The sequence below is a fragment of the Ipomoea nil genome, unplaced genomic scaffold, assembly GCF_001879475.1.
Source record: "Ipomoea nil cultivar Tokyo-kokei standard unplaced genomic scaffold, Asagao_1.1 scaffold0642, whole genome shotgun sequence".
NCBI lineage: Eukaryota > Viridiplantae > Streptophyta > Magnoliopsida > Solanales > Convolvulaceae > Ipomoea > Ipomoea nil.
In genome coordinates, this window is record NW_017617070.1 from 1,373,741 (window position 1) to 1,400,000 (window position 26,260).

A 26,260-nucleotide genomic window follows, 5' to 3' on the forward strand; every position below is an offset into this window, starting at 1 on the left:
ACCTCATTTCGTTCAAACTGATGAAGCTCTTCTTGCATGGCTATTACCCAGTCAGGGTCACTTAGAGCTTCTTCTATGGTTTTTGGTTCCATTTGTGACAAGAATCATGCCATCATACTTTCTTGCAAAGAGGCTCTTGTTCTCACACCTTCTTGGACATTACTAATAACCTAATTTGATGGATGATCTTTTAACCATCGAAGGTCTGGTTCAAATGCATCTTGTTGATTTTGAGCATCCATTTCAGGAATATATGGTAGATCAATGTATATCATTGGTTCAGATGTTGTGGTATTTGTAGGATCAATCTGTTGAGATGCAACCTTCTCTTGAGACGCAGGTTTGGGTTTTGAATTCTTTAGCTGATATTTCGTGTAAGACGAAAGTATATCTTCTTCATCTGAGATGTCTTCATCAACAGGTTGCTGAGGGCTTTGACTTGAATCGATTGATGTTTTACTTCCAGATGGATTCTTCTCAGATTGTTCATCAAATTTGACATGAATGGATTCTTCAATCACCATCGTTCGTTTGTTTAGAACTCTGAATGCTTTGCTTACTAAGGAGTATCCCATGAATAGTCCTTCATCAGCTCTTTCGTCAAAAGCTCTTAGATGATTCTTTCCATTGTTGTGTACGAAACACCTGTAACCAAAGACATGAAAATAACCGATACTAGGAGTTTTACCTTTCCATAGCTCGTATGGTGTCTTGTTGTGAGATTTGTTGATCAAGGATCTATTTTGTGTATAGCATGCCGTGTTTATGGCTTCGGCCCAAAATCTCTTTGGTAGACCTGAGTGCGAGATCATCGTTCGAGCAGCTTCTTTCAATGTTCTGTTTCTCCTTTCGGCCACTCTGTTTTGTTGAGGAGTTCGTGCTGCCGAAAGTTGATGGAAGATACCATTTTGTGCACAGAATTCCTTTATAACCTTATTGACAAATTCCGTTCCCTGGTCGGATCTTATTCGAATTATTTTGGTCTCTTTTTCTGTTTGAAGTTGTCTCAAAAGATTTGGAAGAGCTTTTTCTGTTTCGTTTTTCTTCTTCAAGAAAAGCACCCATGTATATCTTGTGTAGTCGTCTACTATAACAAGAGTATACTTTCTTCCACTTAAACTTGCTGGATCTACTGGTCCAAAGAGATCCATATGTAAAAGACTTAGAGATCGAGAGTTTACATCCACATCTTTTGACTTAAAGGATGACTTGAGTTGCTTTCCTTTTTGACATGCTTCACAGATTTTATCTTTCGTGTACGATACTTCGGGTAGACCTCTCATGAGATTTCTTTTGGCGAGCTTGTTTATAGTCTTCAAGTTCAGATGGTTTAGTTTGTTGTGCCATTCTTGATTGAGATCTGCATTGCTTTTGGCTACAAGACAAACATTAGCATTAGAAAAATTTAAGGATATTACATACATATTCTTCTTTCGTTGACCCGTCAAGGTTGTCTTGCCATCCTTCGTGTTCACGATTTTGCATTCGTCTTTGGAAATATTTACATGGTATCCTTTGTCACAGAATTGACTTGTGCTTAAGAGATTGAACTTCAGTCCTTCAACATAAGAGACATCTTGTATTGTTATTCCCTTTTTGATGATGTCCCCTTTTCCACGAGTCTTGCCACTGTTTTCTCCTCCGAAAATAACTTTGGGTCCATCCACTTCTATAAAGTTGCTCAACATTGTTTTATCACCAGTCATATGTCTTGAGCATCCACTATCAACATACCATATGACCTGTCTTTCCTGTATCAAAGATTATGTGCTTTTAGGTACCCATTTAGTTTCGGGTCCTTGAGGGTTAGCAGTCAATTTTGGAACCCACATCAACCTAGAGTATCCATGACTCATCCTTGGTCCTTTATATCCATTAGATGTACGGTAATCATAATGAATGCTGGCAAAGACTTTAGCATTATATCTTTTGCGAAGATATTCCTAAGGAGGATTCTCATAATGCTTGAGATGATTAGTTTGTTTACGCAGATGAACCTTTTCAAATACTGCTCTAGGGAGAGGTTCTGGGTAATCAAACCAATCTTCTTCTGATGGCCCAGTCCATCCATTGCCATACCCAGATCTTTTGAAGGATCTTTCGGGTTGTCTGATTTGTCCGTTCTTTGACTTTCCTTGAATGGGATTCTTTCGTGTGACTTTCGGACGATATTGCCTCTGGTTAACATTCGTCTTTTTCTTGGATCGAGTATTCCTGTTAGGCTGACCTCTTTTATGGTTTAGATCTTGTCTATTGCCATTTGGTCCATTCCTTCTGACATAAATTTGTCTAGGGTTGCCTTTAACAGTTTTCTCTTTTCCATATTCCACAACACGTTGTACAGCCGTTCCTTTCGGTTGGCTTGTTGTTTGTGGTGCTTCGACATTGTTAATTACCATCATAGGCTCAGACACCTGGGTGGGTCCTTGAACAAATGCAGCCTCGAAGCTTTCGTGTGAATATGCATTCGTGGATTTGTTTAATTCGACTTGTGAAGAGGAGCTGGGGTTAAAACCAATTCCGGTTCTTTCCCCGGGCAGTCTAGATTCATTCATCATTCTATCCATTAGATTGGATGAATTATTGAATTTATCCAAGACTTCAAGCAGTTCTTGTTCTCTCTTCTCTTTTGCTATGCATTGCTCCTTTAGAGCGAGAACATTTTTCTCAAGTTGCTCCTTCGCAATGACTAGCATATTGTTCTCAATACGAACTTGCTTTAGTTCATTATAGCTAATCATGAGCCGAGAGTTCTCCTCTTTCAGTTTGGAGTAAGTGTTATTTATCACCTTGAACCTCCTCATCATTTCGGTAACAGATTCATTGGAGGTTTGACTTCCCACAGAACTTGACTCAGCTGAATAACAAGAAGATGAATGAGAGTTTACCTCATCTTCGCCTGCCATGAGGCACAGTTCGTCTGATTCTTGACTGAATAGGCACAGCAGTCCTTTTTCCTCATCAGTGTTTTCGTCTTCTGAGCTTGAACTTGAGGAGCTACTTTCGGTTGCAACTGTGTCAGAAGTTTCGTTCACTACCATTACCTTCCTTCTTCCTTCATTTCTGGAATTTGATGATTCGGGCTTGTTGTTTCTTTTATATCTTTCTCCAGTCTCTTTTGAGGGACTTGTGGTAGTGTTGTTATCTTGATGCTTGCTCACAATTGGATGAGGACAGTTCGCCTTGAAGTGTCCTGGCTTTCGGCAGTTATAGCACAATAGTTGTGAGTCCATGTTTTCGGTTTTTGAGGTTTGAGAGGAATTCTCCGGCTTCTTTCGGTGGCCCGATCGTTGTGGATCTTGAAAGTTGTTCTTTCTCATGAACCTCTTCATTTTCCTGACAAATAGTGCATATTGTTCATCAGATAAAAAATCACAAGAGTTAGATTTCGACCTATTGGACGTTGATGCTGATTGATTTGCCACGAGAGCAATGTTTCTCGTTTCTGATTCTTCGGCATCTTTCGGTTCATGTTTGAACTCATATGTTTTGAGATCACTGAAAATTTTGGCCGTGCTTGTTGTTTTCATATCTCGATTATCCCTCATTGCAATAACCTTCATTTCCCATGATTTCGGTAATCCACGAAGGATCTTCAGATTCATCTCCTTTTCAGTTAGCTCTTTCCCGAGATCTGACAGATCACCCATAAGTCTGGTGAATCTGAGTTCCATCTCCATGATTGTTTCATTTAGCAGCATTTTGAAATCTTCAAATTTCTTCATGGCCATTGTCAGTTTGTTGTCCTTTTCTTGCTCGTCTCCTTCTCCCAAACTCATTAGGACATTCCACACTTCCATGGCATTTTGGCACTTTCGGACTCTGGGAAACAAGGAATCATCTAGAGAGTTGTAGAGAATATTCCTTGCTACATTATCCAGATTTGCCCTTGTTCTTTCATTCGTGGTATACTGGTCTTTCGGCTTTGGTATCATCTGTGCAGCTCCTGCTCCCTGTGCGGCTGCTTGTGCATTCGCCATCATGACCGTAATTGGTCCGGTTGTTATGACGTCCCACATTTCATCATGAATAGAGCATAGGAGAGCCTGCATTATTAACTTCCAGTCATCAAATTTAGCAAGACTAAAGGCAAGTTGCTTAGAGCGATTTGTATGTTCCTTTTCCATTTTTAGATAAAAAGCGTGCAAAGAAAATATGCAAGATTTTCAAGAGATTTTGATAGGGGATCTACCAGGCAGTAAATGCAAAGCCTTTACCGAACAAGGTATTGGCTCTGATACCACTTGTTGGTCCCGATAGAGTGTAACGAGAGTCTAGAGGGGGGGGGGGGGGTGAATAGACTCTTTTCGTGAAATGCCCTAAACGTCACCTTTCGGTGTTTTGGCGCAGCGGAAAAGATAGATTTGTTTTAAATACTTTGCATGAGTTTGTGAAATTAGGAAAGCTTCCGGTAAGGGTGATAAAAGATGATATGAATGCAGAAGAAAAAAGCGTAAGTAAAGGGATAGAAGGAACACGAGATTTTATAGTGGTTCGGCCAACATTGCCTACTCCACTCTTCTTCCACAACTTATGGAAGGATTGCACAATCACTTCTTAGTACAATTACACAAAGACTTCCTTGATCACTGAGCCGGACAGCCTTCGTAGGTTTTTCAACTTCTCAAGTTTACTCCGCCTCTATCAACTTCTTCTTCAGAGTTGAGGTTGGTAGAAAACGATTTCTTGATTTCTCCAACGATGAAGTCTTGACTGAGAGATGATTGCTTCGAACAAATTGCAAGACTTCTTTTGAGGTGTAAGAAAATGATCAAAGACCTTCTTCAAGTAACTTAACACCTCAATACTGGTTCACAAAAGCTTATGGAAATTTTAAGAGCGTTCAAGAGCTTTTGCAAGAAAATAAGTCGAGTGAGAATGAACCAGCACCTTCTTAGTTAATGAAGGTGGGTTTATATAGGTGATGAAAATTCATCCGTTGGAGGGAGATGAAATTTTCGAACCTTTTAACCAATGGACAAGGACCTGGGAGCTTCATGCATTAAATGCTCCATTAATGAGGTTGTACCATGTAGCCGTTGAAGGTATGGAAAGCATTAGGGTTTTGTCCTTTAGCTCCAGGAGATGGTACATCTTCATTTAATGCTCCTAGATAAGTGTGTCCCATAATATAAAGTCCTTATTGTCCTAGGATGTTGTCAAATCAGACAGGTAGAACATTCTTCTCGTTGTTGAAGATAAGCAATGCTTGGTAAGATTCGTCTTTAACAAAACTGTCCTTTCGTGATAGTTGACAACTCCTGCTTTATCTTTCGTTGTTGTTCATCATGCCTTGTGTCTTCTTTCGTCTTGGAGACCCTAACATCTAATCATAACTCATTTTCGTGTGTTTGTCTAGCTTAATACGAATTACAGAGGAGTTATGGCAACTCTCGTCTAGGACGAAAGCAGCGAATAGAAAAGCTAAAAGTTAGGGGTCTATTTTTCTACATTACATTGGTATCATCAAAATCCTAATACAAGGTTCCTAACAAACTTCAAATATGTCAATGAGTGCATCTTCTTCACATGTTCAAGCACATTGCTCTCATGCACCACAAATCAATTACTTTAACGTAAGTATTTTAACTTAATAAATTTATTTCAAATTTATTGAATATGCTTTCAAGTTTTAATTGTGATTTGTGAAATTGTGTAAGAGTATATTGATTTTTCTAGTGAAAATGATGGTGTTATTAAAAAATCTGAGTAAGATATATATCTAGAAGATGGGAAGTTAGATCCTAAATCAAACATTACATTTTGAAAATTTTTCGCTTCTAATACCAAACATAGTGCATAATTCGATCATTAAAAAGTTATCAACTTCATTTAAAAAATTAAATATTCTCGTGACAAAAAGAATGATTGTCGCAAGTTCCGCCGATAAACTCAAATGTGAAATCTCTCTTTGCGCCTAATATCATAACAGAATTAGTTTCCGTTGCTAATTCCATCGTCATAGAGCGACGGACATGTAGGGCGTCACATTTTTTATCGCCATGGCGACGGAATTGATTACGTCATTTCACTCTGTAGTGAAAATAAACTTTATTTAAAAAATTAAATATTTTAGCGACGGAAAGAACGATCTTCGCAAGTTTCGTCACCAACCTCACACGTCAAATCTATCTTTGCGCCAAACAATGCAAAAGAATTAATTTCCATTGCTGATTCCATCGCCATAGCGCGACGGACATGTAGGGTGTCACATAGAATTGATTCCATTTTCTCATTATTTTGTGAAAAAAAAAAAAAAAAAAAAAAAAAAAAAAAAAACTTTACTTAAAAAGTAAAATATTTTAACTACGAAACAACAATCGTCGCAAGTTCCATTGCAAATTTCAAACGTCAAATCTACCTTTGCGCCAAACATTGCAACAAAATTAATTTCCGTTGCCGATTCCATCACTATTTCGCGACGGACATGTAAGGCGTCACATATTTTGTCGCCAAAGTGTTAACTTTTTGGGAACAGAATTGATTATGTCGTCTCATTCTATAGTGAAAATAATGTTACTTTAAAAAATTAAATATTTTAGTGACAAAAAGAACGATCATGCAAGTTTTGTTGTCAACCTTAAATGTCAAATATATCTTATTGTCAAACATTGCAATAAAATTAATTTCTGTTGTCAATTCCATCGCCATCGCATGACAGACATGTAGGGCGTCACATTTTATGTCGCCAATGTGTTAACATATTGGCAACGAAATTGATTACGTCATCTCATTCTGTAGCAAAAATAAATTTTACTTAAAAAATTAAATATCTTAGCGACGAAAAGAATGATCGTCGCAAGTTCCGTCACCAACCTGAAACTTCAAATCTACCTTTATGCCAAACATTGCGACATAATTTATTTTCTTTACCGATTCTATTGCCATAGCATGATAGACATGTAGGCCGTCGCATTTTTTGTCGCCTACGTGTCAACATATTGACCACGAAAATGATTATGTCGTCCCAGTCTGTAGCAAAAATATACTTTGCTTCAAAAATTAAATACTTTCGCGGCGGAAAAATTTCCTTTGTCAACCTCCGCTGTCAATTCCTTGTTGCAAAAATTACGTGTGAATATTTACCACTTTGTGCAAAATATCGCAACAGAATTTGTTCTCATCGCTGATTTTGTTGCAAACCATGACGGAAACATCAATTGTTGCCTTTTTCGTCGCCGTTGTGATGACATAACTTAATTCTGTCACAAAATCTGTCACCAAAATGTGGGCGCCAAAATTTCTCAGATTTTATCTCACTTTGCGCCAAAATTCTCTACGAAATTGAATTTCGTCACATTGACACAAAATTGCGACAAAATCGTCACGAATCGACAACAGATTACGTTATGTCGCGATTCGTGATTTTTCTAGCTTGTAGTGAATAATAATAATAATAATTGGAGAATTCCAAGTAAGTATTTTTCTAGAAAGTAATATTGAGGTTGTGTCACATATCAATTATAGTGTAGCTCAGTCTTTGAATATAATCTTTATCAAAAATTAAACACGCACTCAACTTTAGAGGATTGTCATGCTGATTAGCTGGTTGGATTCTTGAACCGGACCGTTGATTCACAAACCAGGAGCACCCCTAGCCCTAGGGTTTAGTACTAAATTCAAGACCTAAAAGTAATCAAAACATTTAAAGTAAATAAAGTGGAGTTAATTGGAGCACATTCACTCACCTACCAGAAGAAAGTATATATACAAGCCCACTTTGCACATAGACTGTAGAAAGCATCAGAGCTATATATTGACAACATTTACATCCTATTCGTAATTGTTTTCATCAATGCCACCGGTCCAAAGAGAATAAAATGAAGGGAACAGTTCTTGGGAGGAGTGTAACACTGCACCCAGCACACAAGAAAGCTAAGCTAGATTTGAACTGCACCCGAATTTTGCACCATCTCAATCTCAAATACACTTTTCATCTCATATGACCTTCTCATATAATAATATCTCAATTTAAATAATTATTTACAATTCAATTATTTATAATATTTTTTTTAGTATTATTAATTACCCATAAAGTTTATAAGCTCTTCAATCCTAAGTTTCATATTAGTCTTTAAACTCTCTAAAAAATTAAAAAATGAAATCTTTGTAAAGGTATGACATCGAGAAGGTATGGCATTTTGATTTCCATTAGTAAATCTTTGTCTGGGTCTAGGCATGAAGCTTGTCATGTTCCAATTAGAATTTAGAATCATATGGAAAAGTTCTACCAAAACCTCTCCTTGGAGTTCTACCATTACGTACTCCCTCAGATTTGGTTTAGAGACATTTCTTGAGGTAAAAGGTTCTTTTGGCAAAATTTGAGTTCTTCGGGGAGGAGTTGAATTCTTTCGGGAGTCTTGATCATGAATCCTTCGGATGGAACCCATTCCTTTTGGTTACTTCTTCTAGTAGAGCCATTTTGCCTGTTACCTTTGTTTCCGCAAGTTTTTTGCTACTCCATTAGCCTCCTTGGTTTCTTGATAATGCATTCTTTTGATAATTCTTAGGGGTCGTTTGGTTCACGGAATGTCAGATTATCTTAGGGAATGTTAGATTGCTGGGAATGTTAGATTACTGGGAATGTTAGATTCCTGTGTTTGGTTAAAATTGGGGTATGTAATATAATCATGTTTGATTTAGGGTCATCTTTTATTCACACACTATAATATCCTTTAACATATTTTCATATATTTTAATAAATTTAAAAATTAAAATAAATAAATAAGATAATGGTATCATATATAATTACATGATTCTAAAATATTAACTAAAATCTTGAACTTGAGAAACAAAATTATTTTATATGCTAACCTAACATAATAAAAATAAAAAATATATAATTACAAAAATAATTTTATATATATATATATATATATATATATATATATATATATATATATGTGTGTGTGTGTGTGTGTGTGTGTGTGTGTGTGTGTGTGTGTGTGTGTGTGTGTGTGTGTGTAATAAACTAACATAACCAATGTTATCTTACATAACCTTAGAAATTGATGGGAATTACATTCCCTGGGAATGTTAGATTCCCTGAGATAATATGAACCAAACAGAGGAATGTAAGCTTTGGAATGTCACATTCCCTTGGTTATGTTATATAACCTGAACCAAACGCCCCCTTAGGGATATTGGCATTTTTCTTGAAACCTAGCTAAGCTAGTTCTGATTGCCTTCATAATCAACTTGTATTGGATTATGAGTCTGTACCACATCTTTACTTCAACTTAAGGGGGAGTGTTATTGAATGTATATATATTAGGTAGCATGGAGATGTATAGGGATTTGACTAGGTAGTCATAAGAAAATAATTTATCATGTTTTCATTCTTAAAGGTCTTCTAGCATAGTAGCATGTATATATAAGGTATATATAAGGTTGTGTGCTCTTCTCTAATTTCTATATTATTTACTAATTCAAAAACCTTTTTCTACAACTATAATACAACTATAATACAACTATATAATAAGTGTTTTTTTTATTTCATTATTTATTTTCATAAAAAGTACGGAGTATTTTATTTTGTAATAAATTTATTAACATATTTATTAAAACTTCATTGAAAAATTTAATAAAAATATTAAAGATGAGTTTGCATATAAACACTATGTATATTTTGTTTCATATATATCACTTGTGAAACAAAGAATAACCTAACAGGCTTTGACTAGCCCACTAAATTTCAAGCTAGCTCATTCTAACCACTAGACATATTGGACTAAAATTTTTCGTTCCTAATCCTAAAATTTTTTAATCTTATCCGGCCAGTTCATCGATTTCTAGCTAAGATTGACATCTCTGATTTTTTAGTATAGAAGATGTTGGTATTCTTCACTTCGTGAATAGTTTTTAATGAGCTCAAGTTGGAGTTTATATTTTTCAATAAAAAAACATTAATGAAAATATAAAAAGTTTAGAATATTTAAGTTTAAAAATATTTTAGAATTTGAACATTATTTTTTTTATTTGAAATAGACTTGTACTCCGTATTATTTTATTACGAAAAATGCTTTCCAATCTTACAATTACCACTCCTTATTTTTTTAATACTAGTGACTCTATTGCAAGGTAGTATTTGTTCTATATTTTCTCTATCTATTGCAGTCCAAAGAGTCAAACCTCACCACCGGGATTCAATCCTGTGACCTTCCCTCAGAACCACAAAAGTGTCATTTAAGCACAAGGTGCTTAGCATTACCACTCCTTATTAGTCACTCTCGAAAAAAAAAAAAAAAAAAAAAACTATTTATTAGTGATATAAGTTAGTACATTACTTTTATTTATAAAACTAGTAAATAATATAATTAATATTTAAGCAAAATATTTACAAATATACCTTTATATTTTTATTTTATATTTGTATGTTTCCTGATATTTCTTTTTTAAAAAATATTTTTTGAAATTGTTATTTTCTGTTTTTCCACTTTCGATCCGTTACTATTATTTTTTTACATTTGGTCCCATGACTTTTAAAATTTCATCACATTTAATAATCCAACCTAATTTCCATAACCGATAACCAAATTCTTCGCTATGTGTTACTGAATATGAGTGCATACATAATAGTCAAGTGTTTTATCTTGAAGGACAAAATTGTAATTTTACATAAAACTTTTCAACTAAAAGATTTGTTCAACGGTGACCGATAATTAGGTCGAATGACCAAATGTGTAGCAATATTTTAAAAGTCATGGAATCAGATGCGAAAAAGCTAATAGTCAAGATCCAAATGTGAAATATAATCCAATAGTTATGGGATCAAAATTGAAAAAAATAAATAAATTAATAGTCAGTGATCAAATGTGAATATGATTCAATAGTCGTGACTCGTGAGACCAAAATTGAAAACCGTTCAAGAGATAACATTTGTAGGCAAGATACCATCTGCAAAAATTAAAATTTGGGTCTTACTTTAATTAATTGGGCGTGGAAAAGGAAAAATCTCTGATATGCTAGATCACAGTCACATATATTGTAGTTAAGTTGCCTAATTTATGATGGTAGTGTGGGCAGCCTTTTTAATTGTCAACCTGACTTTTTCTGTGAGAGGAGAGAGAGTCATGCAATAACCAATAATGGGTTAACCCACTGCCATACAATACCACCTTTCAAAACAACATCGCTATAAATTCGCATATATAAACGGAGACACTAAAAAAAACTAAAACAAACCCAAAAAAGAAAAAAAAGACAAATTTCTTTTCTTTTCTTTTCTTGGGTAATATACAAATTGTAGGAGGTCGGCAAAGGGCGGCGGATCTGTACATACATTCTAAGGCAGAAGGAGGAATGCGGCGGCGCCCGGCGGTTTGAACAGTCGGGCAAAGTCGAGGAAAAAACAAAAAATACGTAGAATATTCCAAATTAAACACAAAAAAAAAAAAAAAAAAAACACAAAACAAAACAAAACAAAAAAAAAAAAAAAAACAAAAAATGGCTATTAGGAGAGTGTCATGGAAGAGGAAGATGTGTGGGATGAAAGAGATTGAAAACGAGATAGAAAGAGCGTCTTTGGACGAAGGAAGCTCTCATCACAATAGCATCAATGCCGGCATTCTTCCCTCTCTTGGTGCTCGTAGCAATCGCAAAATTAATTTTCACCCCTTCATCATCTCTCCCTTTGATCCTCGTTATAGGTATGTCCCACTCTTTTATTTATTTATTTTAGTGTTAGTAAATCTGACCTTGACCTGTTTGGTAAATGGCTGTTAGTAGTTAGCTGATTGAGTTAACGAGATGATATAACTAGTTGATAACATTAGTGATTGTAGAAAGGTGTTTGGTAAATTAGTTGTTTTGTATAATTTCTTTTCTCAAAAATTTAATTGAAAAAGTTGTTTTGAACAACTCTTTGAATTTTACCATCTTTGAATTTTACCATTTTGAGGTTACAAAAAGCTAATTAATCAAACACTTATATTGATTTTTTTTAACCAAATCAAACAATTAATAGTGGTCAAATAAGTCAAAATTGACGGTAAATTATTGTGTAGACCATGGTCCACATAATGTTATGTGGATCATAACAAAAAGTACATTTTTAATATACTAAATGTACATTATTTTTATACTGTATGTACATTATACAATATAATGTACACTCAGTACAAAAATAATGTGTATCCCTAAATACAATGTACATTATTTTTGTACTGAATGTACATTATTTTACAGTATACAAAATATGATCCATACAACTTGTGTGGACCACGGTCCACACATTAATGATTGAAAATTGGTTGATATGCTAACTATTTTACCAAACAGGCCATTGTTATCTTAACCGGCAAAAGACAAGGGGTAAAGATTCATACTAGTGACCTTATTACAAGTGTGAATTTCTTGCTATCTTGGTTGAAGTGTATTTAGTTGGATCTACATGGTAAAATTAAAGATGGAAAAAGAAAAAGTGTTTGTTTGTTTGTTGTGGGCTAGTGCAGGGCATGGGACACGTATCTAGTACTTCTTGTGTTCTACACGGCGTGGGTGTCTCCTTTTGAATTTGGGTTCCTAGAGTACCCAGGCTGGGTTCTGTCCATCTTAGACAACGTTGTGAACGGGTTTTTCGCCATCGACATCGTCTTGACGTTCTTTGTCGCGTATCTTGACAAGACCACTTATCTTATGGTAGACGACCCGAGGAAGATTGCTTGGAGGTACGCCAAATCCTGGTTGGTTTTTGACGTCATTTCCACGGTGCCTTCTGAACTGGCTCGCAGCATTTTGCCAGATTCTGTTAAGGAGTATGGCTACTTCAACATGCTTCGCCTCTGGCGTCTTAGGAGAGCCAGTAAAATGTTTGCTCGGTATGTATGTATATATGTATGTATGTAAAGTGCTCATTAATACAATAGATCGAAACCAAAAGCTATAGCTGGTAGCCAAGTTGTTACTTGGCCCATCTTTCACCCAACAATTTTCTTGCTTTACCAGTTGTTGGACTTAATCCTTAATCGGTCTCAGACTAACAATTCCCTCTTTTACTACTGGCCAATCTTAACTTGTAACAAAGAGCCAACTTAATTCACATTTTTCAGAGGTAGGGTGTTGTAATTGGGCCTTAACCGACCTCCGTCCAACAATTCTCTAGCCACTAGTTACTGGACTTGGCCTTTAACTAGTCTTTCCTAATAATTCCCTAAAAACTTACCAGCATTAACTTGTAGCAAAAACACAACTTTATTTCTTTATATCACCACATTTTCGAGAGGTTGGGTATTGATCAGACTTGACCTTTTAACTAACATCCACCCAACAATTCTCTAGGCACTATTATTATATTTGACCCTTTATTGGCCTCCGCCAAACAAGTGCTACTTACTAGTTACAATAATCATCTCTTCTTGCAGATTGGAGAAGGATAGGAACTTTAGCTACTTCTGGGTTCGGGTTTTAAAGCTTATAAGCGTAAGTCATCTTTTAATTTATGTATGTGAAGGAATGAATTGAATTGAAAATATTTAATTTTAATTTCCTGATCTTTTGATGAGTTAAGTAAGAATGATGTATAATTTGCAGGTTACCATGTTTGCAAGCCACTGTGCTGCCTGTTTATACTATCTTTCAGCTATTCGGCACCCAAATAATCCAAAACAAACATGGCTTGGACTAATCCCGGAAGGCTTTGAAGATGACAATATTTGGTCAAATTACGTGACATCCTTGTACTGGTCTATCACCACTCTTACAACTACTGGCTATGGAGATTTGCATGCTGTTAACACATCTGAAATGATATTTGTGATGGGCTACATGTTATTCAACCTCGGCTTGACGTCATATCTCATTGGAAACATGACCAACCTCGTTGTTCATGTAACCAGCAGAACCAGGAAATTTGTGAGTTCGTTGTTACGTTTTAGTTCAACTTAAATTGCTATTTCCTTCCATTTGTTATTTGCTAATTAGTTAAAGGCAAATTATCCAAAAATAATATTCAAATTCTGTATTCACAATTGGTTTTATAATTGCAATTAATCGGTACTAGTAAATAAATTGAAGGCACTTCACATAATAATTACAGACACATAATAGATACATGCATATAAATTATTAAATGTTAACCAACATCTTATCTATCTACCGTTAACATATTTTGTACCTGCAAGGCTGCAATTAACAATTTATGTGTCCGGAGTTATCATGTGTTAACTGCAGTCATATAAGGGTGTTTGGTAAATAGGTGTGAGCTGATTAGGTAGGTTAGTGGGTTTGAATAGTTGATAGCATTAGTTAATTGTAGAAAGATGTTGGCAAATTATGCTGTAAAACTGTGTCTACCTTGCAAGGTGGACACGGTTTCAAAACTGTTCATAATTATGAATATATAGTTCAAAAATTATGAACATAGAGTTTTATAATTATGAACAGAGAGCTGTGAACATAATTATGAATATATAGTTCTGTAATTATGAATATAGAGATTCAATAATTGTGAATATGAAGTTCAAAAATTATGAATATATAGCTTTATAATTATGAGCATATAGTCCAGTAATTATGAACATGGAGTTCTGTAATTGTGAATATAGAGTTCAATAATTACGAATATGAATTGGAGTTCAAAAATTATGAATATATAACTTTATAATTATGAACAAATAGTTCAGTAATTATGGACATAGAGCCGTGTTCACCTCACAGCATAACGATTGAAAGATGTTTTGGTAAATTAACTGTTAGCTGATAGCTAATTACATGCAAGCCCGGTTTGGTAAAATAGTTAACCTATCAACCTATTTTGTCTTGTTTGACCACTATTAGCTATTTGACTTAGTAAAACAACCAATATGAGTGCCAATATGGTGTTTGATTAATTAGTTTTGTGTAACAACTTAATGCTCGAAAATACTAAAATTCAAAAAGCTTATCAAAGCAGCAATCAACTATCAGTTAACAGCTAATTTACCAAACACATGCACCTTTATACAATCAGCTAATGTTATCAACTAGTCAAACCCACTAACCCAACCAACTAATTAACAACAATTTATCAAACACTCCCAAAATGACTTTCTCAAAAAGTTGATCGAAAATATTGCTTTGAGTAGCTTCTTGAATTTTAGCGATCTAGAGCAATAAGATGTTACAAAAAAAATCTAATTAATCAAACACACATCATACTGGTTGTTTAACGAAATCGAATAGCTAATAATGGTCACACAAGTGAGTCATAAGTTAACTATGTTCACAATGTAATAGAAATCTTGGTCCATGGCATAACAATTGTTAATTTGAAGTATAGGCTTAATAATTATAATAAAAGATGAATTGATTTTGTGGCGCAGCGCGATTCGATACAAGCAGCGTCGAGTTTTGCTCAAAGAAATCAACTGCCAGTTCGGATGCAGGATCAGATGTTAGCGCATCTGTGCTTGAGGTATAGAACAGACGCGGAAGGGTTGCAGCAGCAAGAAACACTTGACGCTCTCCCAAAGGCCATTAGATCCAGTATTTCTAATTACCTCTTCTATTCTCAAGTTGACAAGGCCTACTTGTTCCATGGAGTATCAAACGACTTGCTCTTTCAATTGGTAAATTCATCATTTCCTTATCTTGCTTGCATCTCTGTCTTCACCTCCAATATCAAATTAAATCATGCGTTCTATCTCAATTAAAAGTCGAAGATGATAGTTGTTATTTGCAGGTGTCTGAGATGAAAGCCGAATACTTCCCTCCGAGAGAGGAAGTCATATTACAAAATGAAGCACCAACAGATTTGTACATTCTTGTAAATGGGGCTGCGGTAAGCATTTTTGTACATGCATATGTTCGGAACAACGTAACAATTTCCGATATAGATCAATGTTGTAACAATTTCCGGGGCAATTTTAGTCGTAGGTGACTTTTAGTCGACTGGTTGACTAATTGACTGATTAGGCGTCGTAGGCACCGAGTTGGGCAACTGGGTGCCTACGATAGTATAGTGCCCAACTCGATGGAGTGATTTTTTTAGCCTGCTCAGTTACTCCTCTTATATATTTTTCCACCCATGAACTCAACTAATAAGCTAACATACAATTGACTAGTTTGGAAAATTATAACATTTTAACAACTCCTATCCTTGTGTGAAAAAAATGAAAATGATATACTCATATTACTCTGTTGCCTAGGCACCATCTAAGCGCCCCTAGGTGCTTGACTAGTAAGTAGCGCCTTCTGCAACATTGATATAGATATGATCCTAAGATTCTTGAGTTTGAAAAAATTGCATGTGTTATTAGAAAAAAAAATTATTTTGATTTCTCAAATAATTGTAATTAGTTGTTTTGGTACCTTACTGTTACGATATTCAAAATATACCCTTTAACTTTAATTTGTAAGAATGTGAAAGTTTTGATATTTTAACAAATGGGAAATGTTCATATATTTTTATGAAAAATTTAGTACTTGCAGATATTAATTTAAAATGAAATAACCATAATTATTTTTGGCAAGCCTAGTTGAAAAGGTAGCAGAAAGCTGAAAGGTGGAGCTGAAAACGGAAGAGTTGATTATGCTTAAAAGTGTTTGGTAAAATTAGTTTTTTTTGATAAGTTGATAAATGTATAAAAACTAAAAAAGACATTTTTATAAAGTTTAAATAGTTTTAAATGTAAAATAATAAGGATAAAGATAGAAAAAAGTTAAAAAACTACTCACTTATTTTTAAAAAGGTACTTAAGGTATGTTTCAAAATAAGTTCTTATTTTAAGTTACTAACTTATTTTGAAAATATTACCAAACAGAGCTTATAACTTAGCTCGGCCGTCAGAACTCTAAACCAAATAACTAACTATTATGTTTCTATATCTCGAAAACCAAAAATTGTCACAATTTTACAAAACTGAAAATGTAAACATTTAATCATGAATGTTTATTATTATTAATATATTAATGTTGTAATCTTTGTGGCAGGAACTTGTATCACATAGGAACGGAACGCACAAAGTAAGCTTAATTTGTAATTATATATGGTACGGTGTTACTAATATTATGTACAGTACAGTTGTGACTAGAGTGGACATGATAATTAGGTTTACGCAGAAATGAAGGCAGGGGATGTGTGCGGGGAAATAGGAGTCCTGTGCTACCGCCCACAGCCGTTTACCGTCCGTACAAAGAGACTAAGCCAGTTTCTCCGCTTGGACCGCAGTTCCTTCTTCAACATCGTCAAAGCAAACGTCGGCGACGGCACAATCATAATGAACAATCTCCTTCAGGTCAGTGTACATAAGATCACGTCTGAGTAGGGATAGCAATTTCAATCCATCCCGTGGATATCCACCCGAATCCACCTCGCATGGATCGAGATTTTTTGAATTGTAGTGGGTGATGGGTCGGGAGTCGGGGTGGGTTTTAAAAGAGTAAACCTGCGTTGGGTCGGGTTGGATTCAGGTTCTAGGTACAAAACTTGCCTAGAACCCCACCCGACCCACCATGTAGTTATTTATAAAATTTTTTATATTTCATGTAAATTTTTACTATTTTTATATCTAAACTACTAAGTTTATTTTCAAAAAAAAAAAGTTTATTTTTAAAAATTAACAATTTAGTTATTATATTTAAATATTTCTATTATTTTATGTTTTATATAACTAATGAATTTTATTACTTTATTATGTGTAGGTAATTTAAATATTATTTTTTGAAAAAGTAATAATAAGATTATAAATGGTGGGTACCCGTAGTGCAATCGTTATGCTATGGACTCGTGTCCATCATGCATGCTGGACACGGTATCGGTGCCGTTAGTGGCACCGTTATCTTCCATTTAAAAAAAAAAAAATTTAGACCACTTTGTTATAGGAGTATATGTTCATAATTTTATCACTATATGTTCATAATTGTAAGTTCATAATGTCAGAGCTCTGTGTTCATAATTCCATAACTGTACATTCATAATTCCGTAACTGTACATTCATAATTCAATAACTGTAAATTCATAATTTTCGAACCTCTATGTTCATAATTTTAGAGCTCTATGTTCATCATTTTATCACTATATGTTCATAATTGTAAGTTCATAATGTCAGAGCTCTGTGTTCATAATTCCATGACTTACATTCATAATTTCATAACTGTACATTCATAATTTCATAACTGTACATTCATAATGCCACAAACGAATAACGCTGTTAACACCGAGACAAAATCAATTTTTTTTTAACTGGGAGGCCGAGTTTTCTCTTAAAACGACGTTGTTTTGGACTCGTGTCCACAATGCATTGTGGACATGAGTCCACAACTTAATTTGCCACCCGTAGTGTGTACCCCACCTGATAGGGGTGAGAGTGTGTTTTAAAAAAGTCCATCTGATGCGGGTTGGAAGTAGGGGTGGGTAGAGAAAATATAAAATGGATCGGGTGATGGATGTAGTCCTCTCCGATCCACACCCGACCCATTGTCATCCCTATGTCTGAGTTTAATTTGTTGCTAAAACATTCAAAAAAAATTGGGTTGTTGTTTGTGGAGATGTAGCATTTGAAAGACCGCAGGGATCCGATGATGGAATCGATATTAGCGGATACGGAGAACATGTTGGCCCATGGAAGAATGGATATGCCACTCACCTTGTGTTTTGCGGCCAATCGAGGAGATGACATGTTGTTGAATCAGTTGTTGAGACGGAGTATGGATCCCAATGAGTTGGACAACAATGGTCGCACAGCTTTGGTATGTACCTTTTTTTTTTTTGCATTCAAAGCCCTAAATTAAATATACATACAACTAATACATTCTCTCTCTTTCAAAATTAAAGTTGGGCCACAAATTATACTATGGATCAGGGTTTACACTTGAAAAAATAACATTCAGATTCTACACTTGCACTTAACATATTCTGTATTTACAATTAACTATTTCCGTATCTTGAAGGCACATCAGAGAGTAATTATTACAACACATCACAAACCACATAAATTGTTAGTTGCAGGTACATAATATATTAACTGAAGATGTGTATGCAATTACATATGATATACCTGCAGTTAACAATTTATGTGTGAATATGTTAATTGGAGATGTCTATGCAATTAACATATTATGTTCCTGCAGTTAACAATTTATGTGTTTAATTTGTAGCTATCATGTTACATGATGTGTCTGTAATTGTCATGTTACGTGCCTTCAATTTATTTACAGATACATAAATTGTTAACTGGGAAAAATGACACTTTTTCCCCCCTGAGTTATATATATATATATATATATATATATATAGCAGTTTTTCCCCTGAATTATTCAGGTAAGCACATTAGCCCCCTCAATTATTCTAAAAGTGACGATTTTTCCCCTGATATATTAAATTGACATTTCTACCCTTAAAGTAAATATTTTATTTATTTTTCTTCTCCAACAAATTATTGCGTATACGTAGGGATAACCACGGTTCAGTTCAAACTGAACCGGACACTATAGCAATTGAATTAAAGTTTCCAGTTATGATTTAGATCCAGAACCCAATATTTGGATTTCAGTTTATTAAAATTATGAATCGACACAACTGGATCCTGAACCGTGAACTGGCGGTTCCGGATCCGTTTCGCGATTTTGAACCGTCTTTATTTTAAAATTTTATTTTTTATTTTAAAATAGTCTAAATTAAAAAATAAATGTACCAGGACTATGTGGTCTAATGGTACCCGGGTTGGACTTTCATTTGGAAGATTATGAGTTCGAGCCTCAGTGGAGGTGTTATTGGTTCTTTGTGTTTCAGTAGGTTGAGAAAGTATTTAGGAACATGAACTGGCTGTTCCGGTTCGCAATTTTAATAAACTCTAAATATTGAGTTTTGATTCTAAATTGTAATTGGAATATTTCTGTTTAGTTGCTATAGTGTCTGTTTGGTTTGAACCAAATTGTTGTCATAATTTGTTGGAGAAGAAAAATAAATAAAATATTTATTTTAAATATTTATTTTAAGAGTACATATATCAATTTAACATTTCAGGGGGAAAACAACCATTTGAATAATTCAAGGAAGAAAACGTGCTATAAGTATATAACACAGGGGAAAAGTATTATTTTCCCTTGTTAACTGTTTTTATAAAATGTAATAACTGCAGACACATAATTTTTTGACCAGTGTTCACAATGCTATATGAACTCTGATTCATGGCATATATAAGAATTGAAATCTTATAAGCCAGCATGCACATTGAGCATATATAGGTACCCGCACCCTAGCCAACCAGTTCAAGCCAAAAGGACAATTCACATTTGGTATTATGTTACATTGCAGCACATTGCAGCCTCGCTTGGACACCTCAAGTGTGCACTTTTACTTCTAGAATATGGAGCAGACCCAAATCTAAAAGGTATGTAATTAATGTAACATTGTCACTTTGAATAAAATAAGTTTAGACCATAATGAGAACAATATTATTTGCAAATATATACAATTGGTTAATTTTAAAGTATGGATGGATGGGTGCAGATTCGGAGGGCACCGTGCCCTTATGGGACGCAATAATGGGGAAGCACGAAACCGTGATAAAGCTACTGGAAGACAACGGTGGAGCCATATCCTCGAACGATGTTGGGCAGTACGCATGCCAAGCGGTGGAGATGGGCGACCTGGAGCTACTCAAGGACCTAGCCAAACACGGAGGGGACATAACCCTTCTCAACAGCGTGGGAACCACGGCCCTCCACACCGCCATTTCCGAGGACAATTTGGAAATAGTGAAGTTCTTGGTGGAGCAAGGGGCGGACATTGACAAGCCGGACGTTCACGGGTGGACGCCGAGAGCGCTGGCGGAGTATCAAGGGCAGAATGAGATCAGACAGCTGTTTAAGACGAGGGTGCAGGTTTCCGGCAAGGTACCTGCCGCCGTTGCTCTCTCTGAGATGCCATCTGAGGCCCCATACCTCAAGAAGTACCCCAGCGAGCCTTCCATCCAGTGCGCGGTTGAGATGCCGCTGATGCATGTCCGGGACACCGGCACGTTAAGCAACACTAAATGGAGGAGGAGGGCCTGCAATTATCGCAATTCTCTCATTGGTTTCATGTCAACCGCTGAGACTCCCCCTAATGGAGGTCAGATCCATCATCAAAACTTCTTAGCTTTATTTCAAAATTGTTGGGCGGAGGCCACTGAAAGGTCAAGTCCACCACCCCGTTGTTGGATAGGGCTTACCACTAGGCCAAAAGCTATAGTTAGTAGCCAATGACGCAACTCTATTTTTTTTATAGACAGCCACATATTTTCGATAGGCAAGGTGCGAGGCTTGGCTTTTCTCATAAGCAAGGTGCTTGGCTTGGCTTTTTCACCCGTCTCCGCCTATAATCCCATCCTAACATGCAAATTATACCATGGTTCAAGGTCTACCTTACATAGTTACATTATGAACCCTGATTCAAAAATAATCTTTAGATTCGGTTCTGGCAGTTACTGTATCTGTACATGTAAACAAATTGAAGGCACGTCACATGTTAATTACAAACACATAACATTATAACTATAGACACATAAATTATTAACTACATGTACAGAATATATTAACTGCAGACACAAAATGTTGGTTAACATGCTATCTGTCTCCAATTAACATATTATGTATCTGCAGTTAATAATTTATGTGTCTGTAATTATCATATTATGTATCTTCAATTGGTTTACAGGTACAGTTAACTGCAGGTACAAAAAGGTATTAATTGCAAACACATAATTTTTGGATCAGGACCCGCAATGTTATATAAACCCTGAACCCTGGTCCATGGTATAACAATTACTTCCAGCACAACTATATCTAGTAGCCAAGACGCAACTTTATTTCCTTATAAAATGCCACACATTTTCGATATACTAGATGTTGGACTTACTCTTTTAACCCTCTGCCCAACAAAATTAAATTAAAATATCTATCTCCCCTCGTCTTACAATATTACCTTATTTCTGGCCGGAGATAGGTCTGGTTTCATCCGGATACGGTTTCAAAAGTCATCAACAAAGTACTCCCAGAGTGACCATCACCTGCCCAGAAAGTGGGGAAAAAGCAGGAAGGGTGATCCTGTTGCCGCGGTCCTTGAAAGAGCTGACGGAAATCGGTGCCAATAAATTTGGTTTTGCGGCGGACAAAGTTCTAGCCAAAGACGGAGCGTTGATTGAAGACATTGCAGTGATCCGAGACGGGGATATCCTCGTTCTTGCATCTCCGCAGCACGCAGCAGATAGTTATTAATAGCCATTTAGTTTCCGGCCGCTACTCAAACTTGCTTCTATTCATCACGCAAATTAAAGGGGCGGAGTTGGAGTTGCCCCGAGGGCGTAAGTATATTCTTAGAGTTTAATACATAGCAAACCCAAATATAAACAAAAGTTTCCATAGGAAGACAAAGAAATGAAATTTTTATGTAAAAACATTTTGGGTTATTAGTAAATTAACCTGTTCAGAACACTTCATGGTTTGACAAAAAAAAAAAAAGATTAGAAAAAGAGGTAGCACTAAATTGTTTAATTTAGTTGTTTAGATGCAGCCATCCAGGTAGATGGTTAGGCTTGGTGTTGGGGTGTGCTCAAATATTTTTAGCTAACTCGTCAAACCATCTAATTTTATATTAAAAATTATTAATATGTATATATATGAAAATTTAATTTAGTTGTAACATTTTACTTTTACTTCTTAAACATCATGATGTAAATATGTAATATCTATTAGGATTATATTATTCATATTAGATTAGGACTATATTATTCATGTTAGACTAGGATTCTATCTAGCATCTTTATATATTCGCTCACTGTACTCTTAGACATTATTATTGAATACAACACAATTATATTCTCATATGGTATCAGTTAGCTAGGGTTTTCCTTTCCAACATCCATGTCTCACCTCGCTTCGAGGCAGTAGCCGATGGCATCGAACCAAGATACACTGTATGAGAAGCGGTCCAGCCAACGACGTGACATTGATGATCCGTGTCAAATTTGTAAACGTTTTGGTCACACGGGAGTCAATTGTTTTTGGCGCTATGATGATCCTTGTCAAATTTGTAAACGTTTTGGTCACACAGGAGCCAATTGTTTTTGGCGCTATGATCATCCTTGTCAAATTTGTAACTGTTTTGGTCACACGGGAGCCAATTGTTTTTGGCGTTATTCAGGGGTTCTGGGTTTTCAGGCTAATGTGGCCGTCTCTGGTGACAATGGTGATTCTAACGGTCATAAGTGGTTCCCTGACACTGGTGCTACAGATTATGCTACGCTTGATTTTTCTTTGATGACTTCTGCGACACGTTATGATGGCCCGGAGACTTTGCGAGTCAGCAGTGGGGCAAGTTTGCCTATTGTTAATGTTGGTTCCGCTTCGTTAGCTACTAATTCTAGGTCTTTTAAGTTACATGATGTTTTACATGTCCCTGGTCTCTCTTCTTCTCTATTGTCTGTCCAGCGTTTTGCAAAAGACAATAATGTTTTCTTTGAGTTTCACCCCCTTTGTTTCTATGTGAAGGACATTTTGACCAGGAATGTTCTTTTTAAGGGACATGCATCTGGAGGTCTCTACACATGGCCTGCGTCCTCCTCAGCTCCTGTTGCGTTTGTTGCTGCGCGATCCTCTTACGTTTGGCACATGCGGTTGGGGCATCCTCATTCTCGAGTCTTACATAAAATTTTAACGTCTTCATTTATTGGTACATAATTATAGTGATATTCCCAATGTTTGTTCCTCTTTTCAATTGGGAAAATCCTCTCGTTTTCATTTTACTCGTGTCGAAACTACTAGTATACGCATCCTTTGGAATTAATTTATTCAGATATTTGGGGCCCGGTGCCATTACTTTCTGCGTATGGCTATAAATATTTTGTGTTGTTTGTGGATGATTACACTCGTTACATATGGTATTATCCCATGCGTGCTAAATCTGATTTGTATGCTATATTTGATAAGTTTTGATCACACGTTGAACGTTCTTTTTCTCCCAAGATTATTTCCTTTCAATGTGATTTAGCGGGCGAATATAAAAAGCTTGGTTCCACTCTTGCTTCGCTGGGTATTCGCCACAGGCAATCCTGTGCGTATACTCACGAGCAAAATGGTCGTGTGGAACGCAGACATCGTCATGTTGTTGAGACAGGGCTGTCTTTAATGGCTCAAGCATCTGTCCCGTATCGTTTTTGGGATATGCTTTTGAAACTGCTGTGTATCTAATTAATAAAATTCCTACACGTGTTCTGTCTGATGATTCCCCTCACTTCTGTTTACGTCGATCTCCCCCGTCCTACTCTTACTTGCGAGTGTTTGGCTGTTTGTGCTTTCCTGTTCTACGTCCTTATAATTGCAATAAACTCTAGTTTCGTTCATCTCTCTGTGTCTTTCTAGGCTATCCTCCGTCTTATCGTGGCTATCGTTGTTTGGACACTAACACTAACAAGGTTTTTATCTGTCGCCACGTGCGATTCGATGAGACTGTGTTTCCCTTTGTTTCTCCTATTACCTCGCAGCTACACCGCGTTCCGAACCGTGGGCTACTGCACCAATTGTGACGGGCCAAGGAAGTGATGTCTCGACCACAGTTACTGATGTCGCTCTGCAGATTCACGAGCCCGTGGCGGCTTCTGGCGGTGATGCCGGTCACGGTCACGAGCAGTCCGCATCGAGTGAGCGGACTGTCTCAGACCAGCAGGTTGAACAGTGCGGCAGGCCGCGTGGACGTCCTCGACGTGCTACTCCGCCTCCTCGGTCGCATAGCATGAACACTCGCAGCTCCGGCCCGCATAAACATGTTGTCTTAACCACTATTTCCACTATATTGCCTGAGCGTACCTGTTACTCTCAGGCGGTTAAGTTTCCTAAGTGGCGTGATGCAATGGACGCGGAGTTCAATGCCTTGGTCCATAATCATACGTGGCGTCTCGTTCCATCTCAACCAGGTATGAATGTTGTTGGTTGCAAGTGGGTTTTCAGAACCAAACGGAAGGCCGATGGTTCAATAGACTGTCATAAAGCAAGGTTAGTAGCCAAGGGTTTTAATCAGGTTGCTGGAGAGGACTTTTTTGAGACCTTTAGTCCTGTGGTTAAGCCCAACGGTTTGTCTTCTCTTATCTTTAGCCGTATCTCGTGGGTGGTCTATTCGCCAGTTGGATATTCACAACGCCTTTTTAAATGGCGAGTTAGCTGAAACTGTTTACATGCGACACGCACTTGGTTATGAGGATACGTCGTTACCTAATCATGTAAGTTTGCTTAAAAAATCTCTATACGGTCTCAAACAGGCTCCACGTGCATGGTTCACAAGGCTACATGATTTTCTTGTCTCTGTGGGCTTCTTGCCTTCTAAGATGGATGTGTCTCTTTTTATCTATTCTCATGACAATATTCGTCTTTATTTCTTGGTGTATGTTGATGACATTTTAATTATGCGTTCTGACTCAGATCGTGTTACTGCTCTTATTGATAAATTAGCACTTGAATTTAAAGTTCGTGATATGGGTGTGGCTTCTTTCTTCTTGGGAAAAGAAACTGTCCCATTATCTGGCGGTATGCTTTTATCCCAACAATGGTACATGAAGGATATTCTCAAACGTGCTGACATGGTGGACTGCAAGCCAGTAATCACGCCTATCTCTTCTACGAAAATCATAGACAACGTGGCCGTTCCCTATGCCGATCCAACACAATACAGGAGTTTTGCTGGTGCTCTCCAGTATCTTACGATAACTAGTCCGGATCTATCTTATGCTGTTAATCTATTGTGTCAACATATGCATGCTCCCACTACTACAGTCTGGGCCTCTCTAAAGAGAGTCCTGCTGTAACACCCCGTGTTACGGTCCCTAAAACCAATTAATCATTTAATCAATTACCCAAAAGAAAAGACTAAATTCCAATAATTAATTAAGAAAAGGTCCACCATAGTTCATGGGCCCTTATCCCTAAACCCAATCCCCTAGTTCTAGAAGGAATAGAACTAACCCTGATTAGGGACTCTTAGGTATATAAATAGGGGGCATAGGAGGCACCTAGAACCCACACCACAATAATCTCTCACCACACAAGAAGTTCCAAGAATCCCCCTAGGAGAAATCAAGAAAGAAGGAATCTTAGGCTCTGTTTGGCAAACCTAGTTGAAAAGCTATAAACTAGGAGCTGAAAGCTGAAAAGCTATAAGCTCGGAGCTGAAAACTAAAGAGCTGTTAGGCTAGCTGTTATGATTGAAAGTGTTTGGTAAAATTAGCTTTTTGATAAGCTGATAAATGTAAAAAGACTAAAAAGGACATATTCATAAAATTAAAAAATTTTTTTTTTGAATGTTCATAAAATT

The 26,260-nt window shown here is 36.3% G+C and overlaps 2 protein-coding genes across 2 annotated transcripts; both read left to right on the plus strand.

Annotated features, from left to right (window-relative positions):
• The first annotated feature begins 11,172 nt into the window (after positions 1-11,172).
• On the plus strand, positions 11,173-22,232 carry LOC109174511 (potassium channel AKT1-like). The gene is made up of 12 exons (XM_019323741.1): positions 11,173-11,648; positions 12,453-12,818; positions 13,362-13,419; positions 13,531-13,851; positions 15,300-15,545; positions 15,659-15,757; positions 16,909-16,941; positions 17,028-17,213; positions 18,472-18,666; positions 20,234-20,309; positions 20,429-21,031; positions 21,905-22,232. Exons 1-12 carry the CDS (start codon positions 11,446-11,448, stop codon positions 22,174-22,176), a joined length of 2,658 nt encoding a protein of 885 aa, XP_019179286.1. The 5' UTR covers positions 11,173-11,445; the 3' UTR covers positions 22,177-22,232.
• A 619-nt stretch (positions 22,233-22,851) lies between these two features.
• On the plus strand, positions 22,852-25,754 carry LOC109174403. The gene is made up of 5 exons (XM_019323641.1): positions 22,852-22,927; positions 23,102-23,275; positions 23,948-24,139; positions 24,441-24,869; positions 25,048-25,754. The coding sequence occupies exons 1-5, from the start codon at positions 22,852-22,854 to the stop codon at positions 25,752-25,754; spliced, it is 1,578 nt and encodes a 525-aa protein (XP_019179186.1).
• Positions 25,755-26,260: the final 506 nt, after the last annotated feature.

Coding starts and splice junctions, on each gene's coding strand:
- LOC109174511 (XM_019323741.1), top strand. CDS start 11,446: ATGGCTATTAGGAGAGTGTCATGGAAGAGGAAGATGTGTGGGATGAAA. Junction 11,649..12,452: donor CCCTTTGATCCTCGTTATAG/GTATGTCCCACT, acceptor GGGCTAGTGCAG/GGCATGGGACACGTATCTAG. Junction 18,667..20,233: donor ACAATGGTCGCACAGCTTTG/GTATGTACCTTT, acceptor GTTACATTGCAG/CACATTGCAGCCTCGCTTGG.
- LOC109174403 (XM_019323641.1), top strand. CDS start 22,852: ATGGCATCGAACCAAGATACACTGTATGAGAAGCGGTCCAGCCAACGA. Junction 22,928..23,101: donor TGATGATCCGTGTCAAATTT/GTAAACGTTTTG, acceptor GGCGTTATTCAG/GGGTTCTGGGTTTTCAGGCT. Junction 23,276..23,947: donor GCGAGTCAGCAGTGGGGCAA/GTTTGCCTATTG, acceptor AATGTGATTTAG/CGGGCGAATATAAAAAGCTT.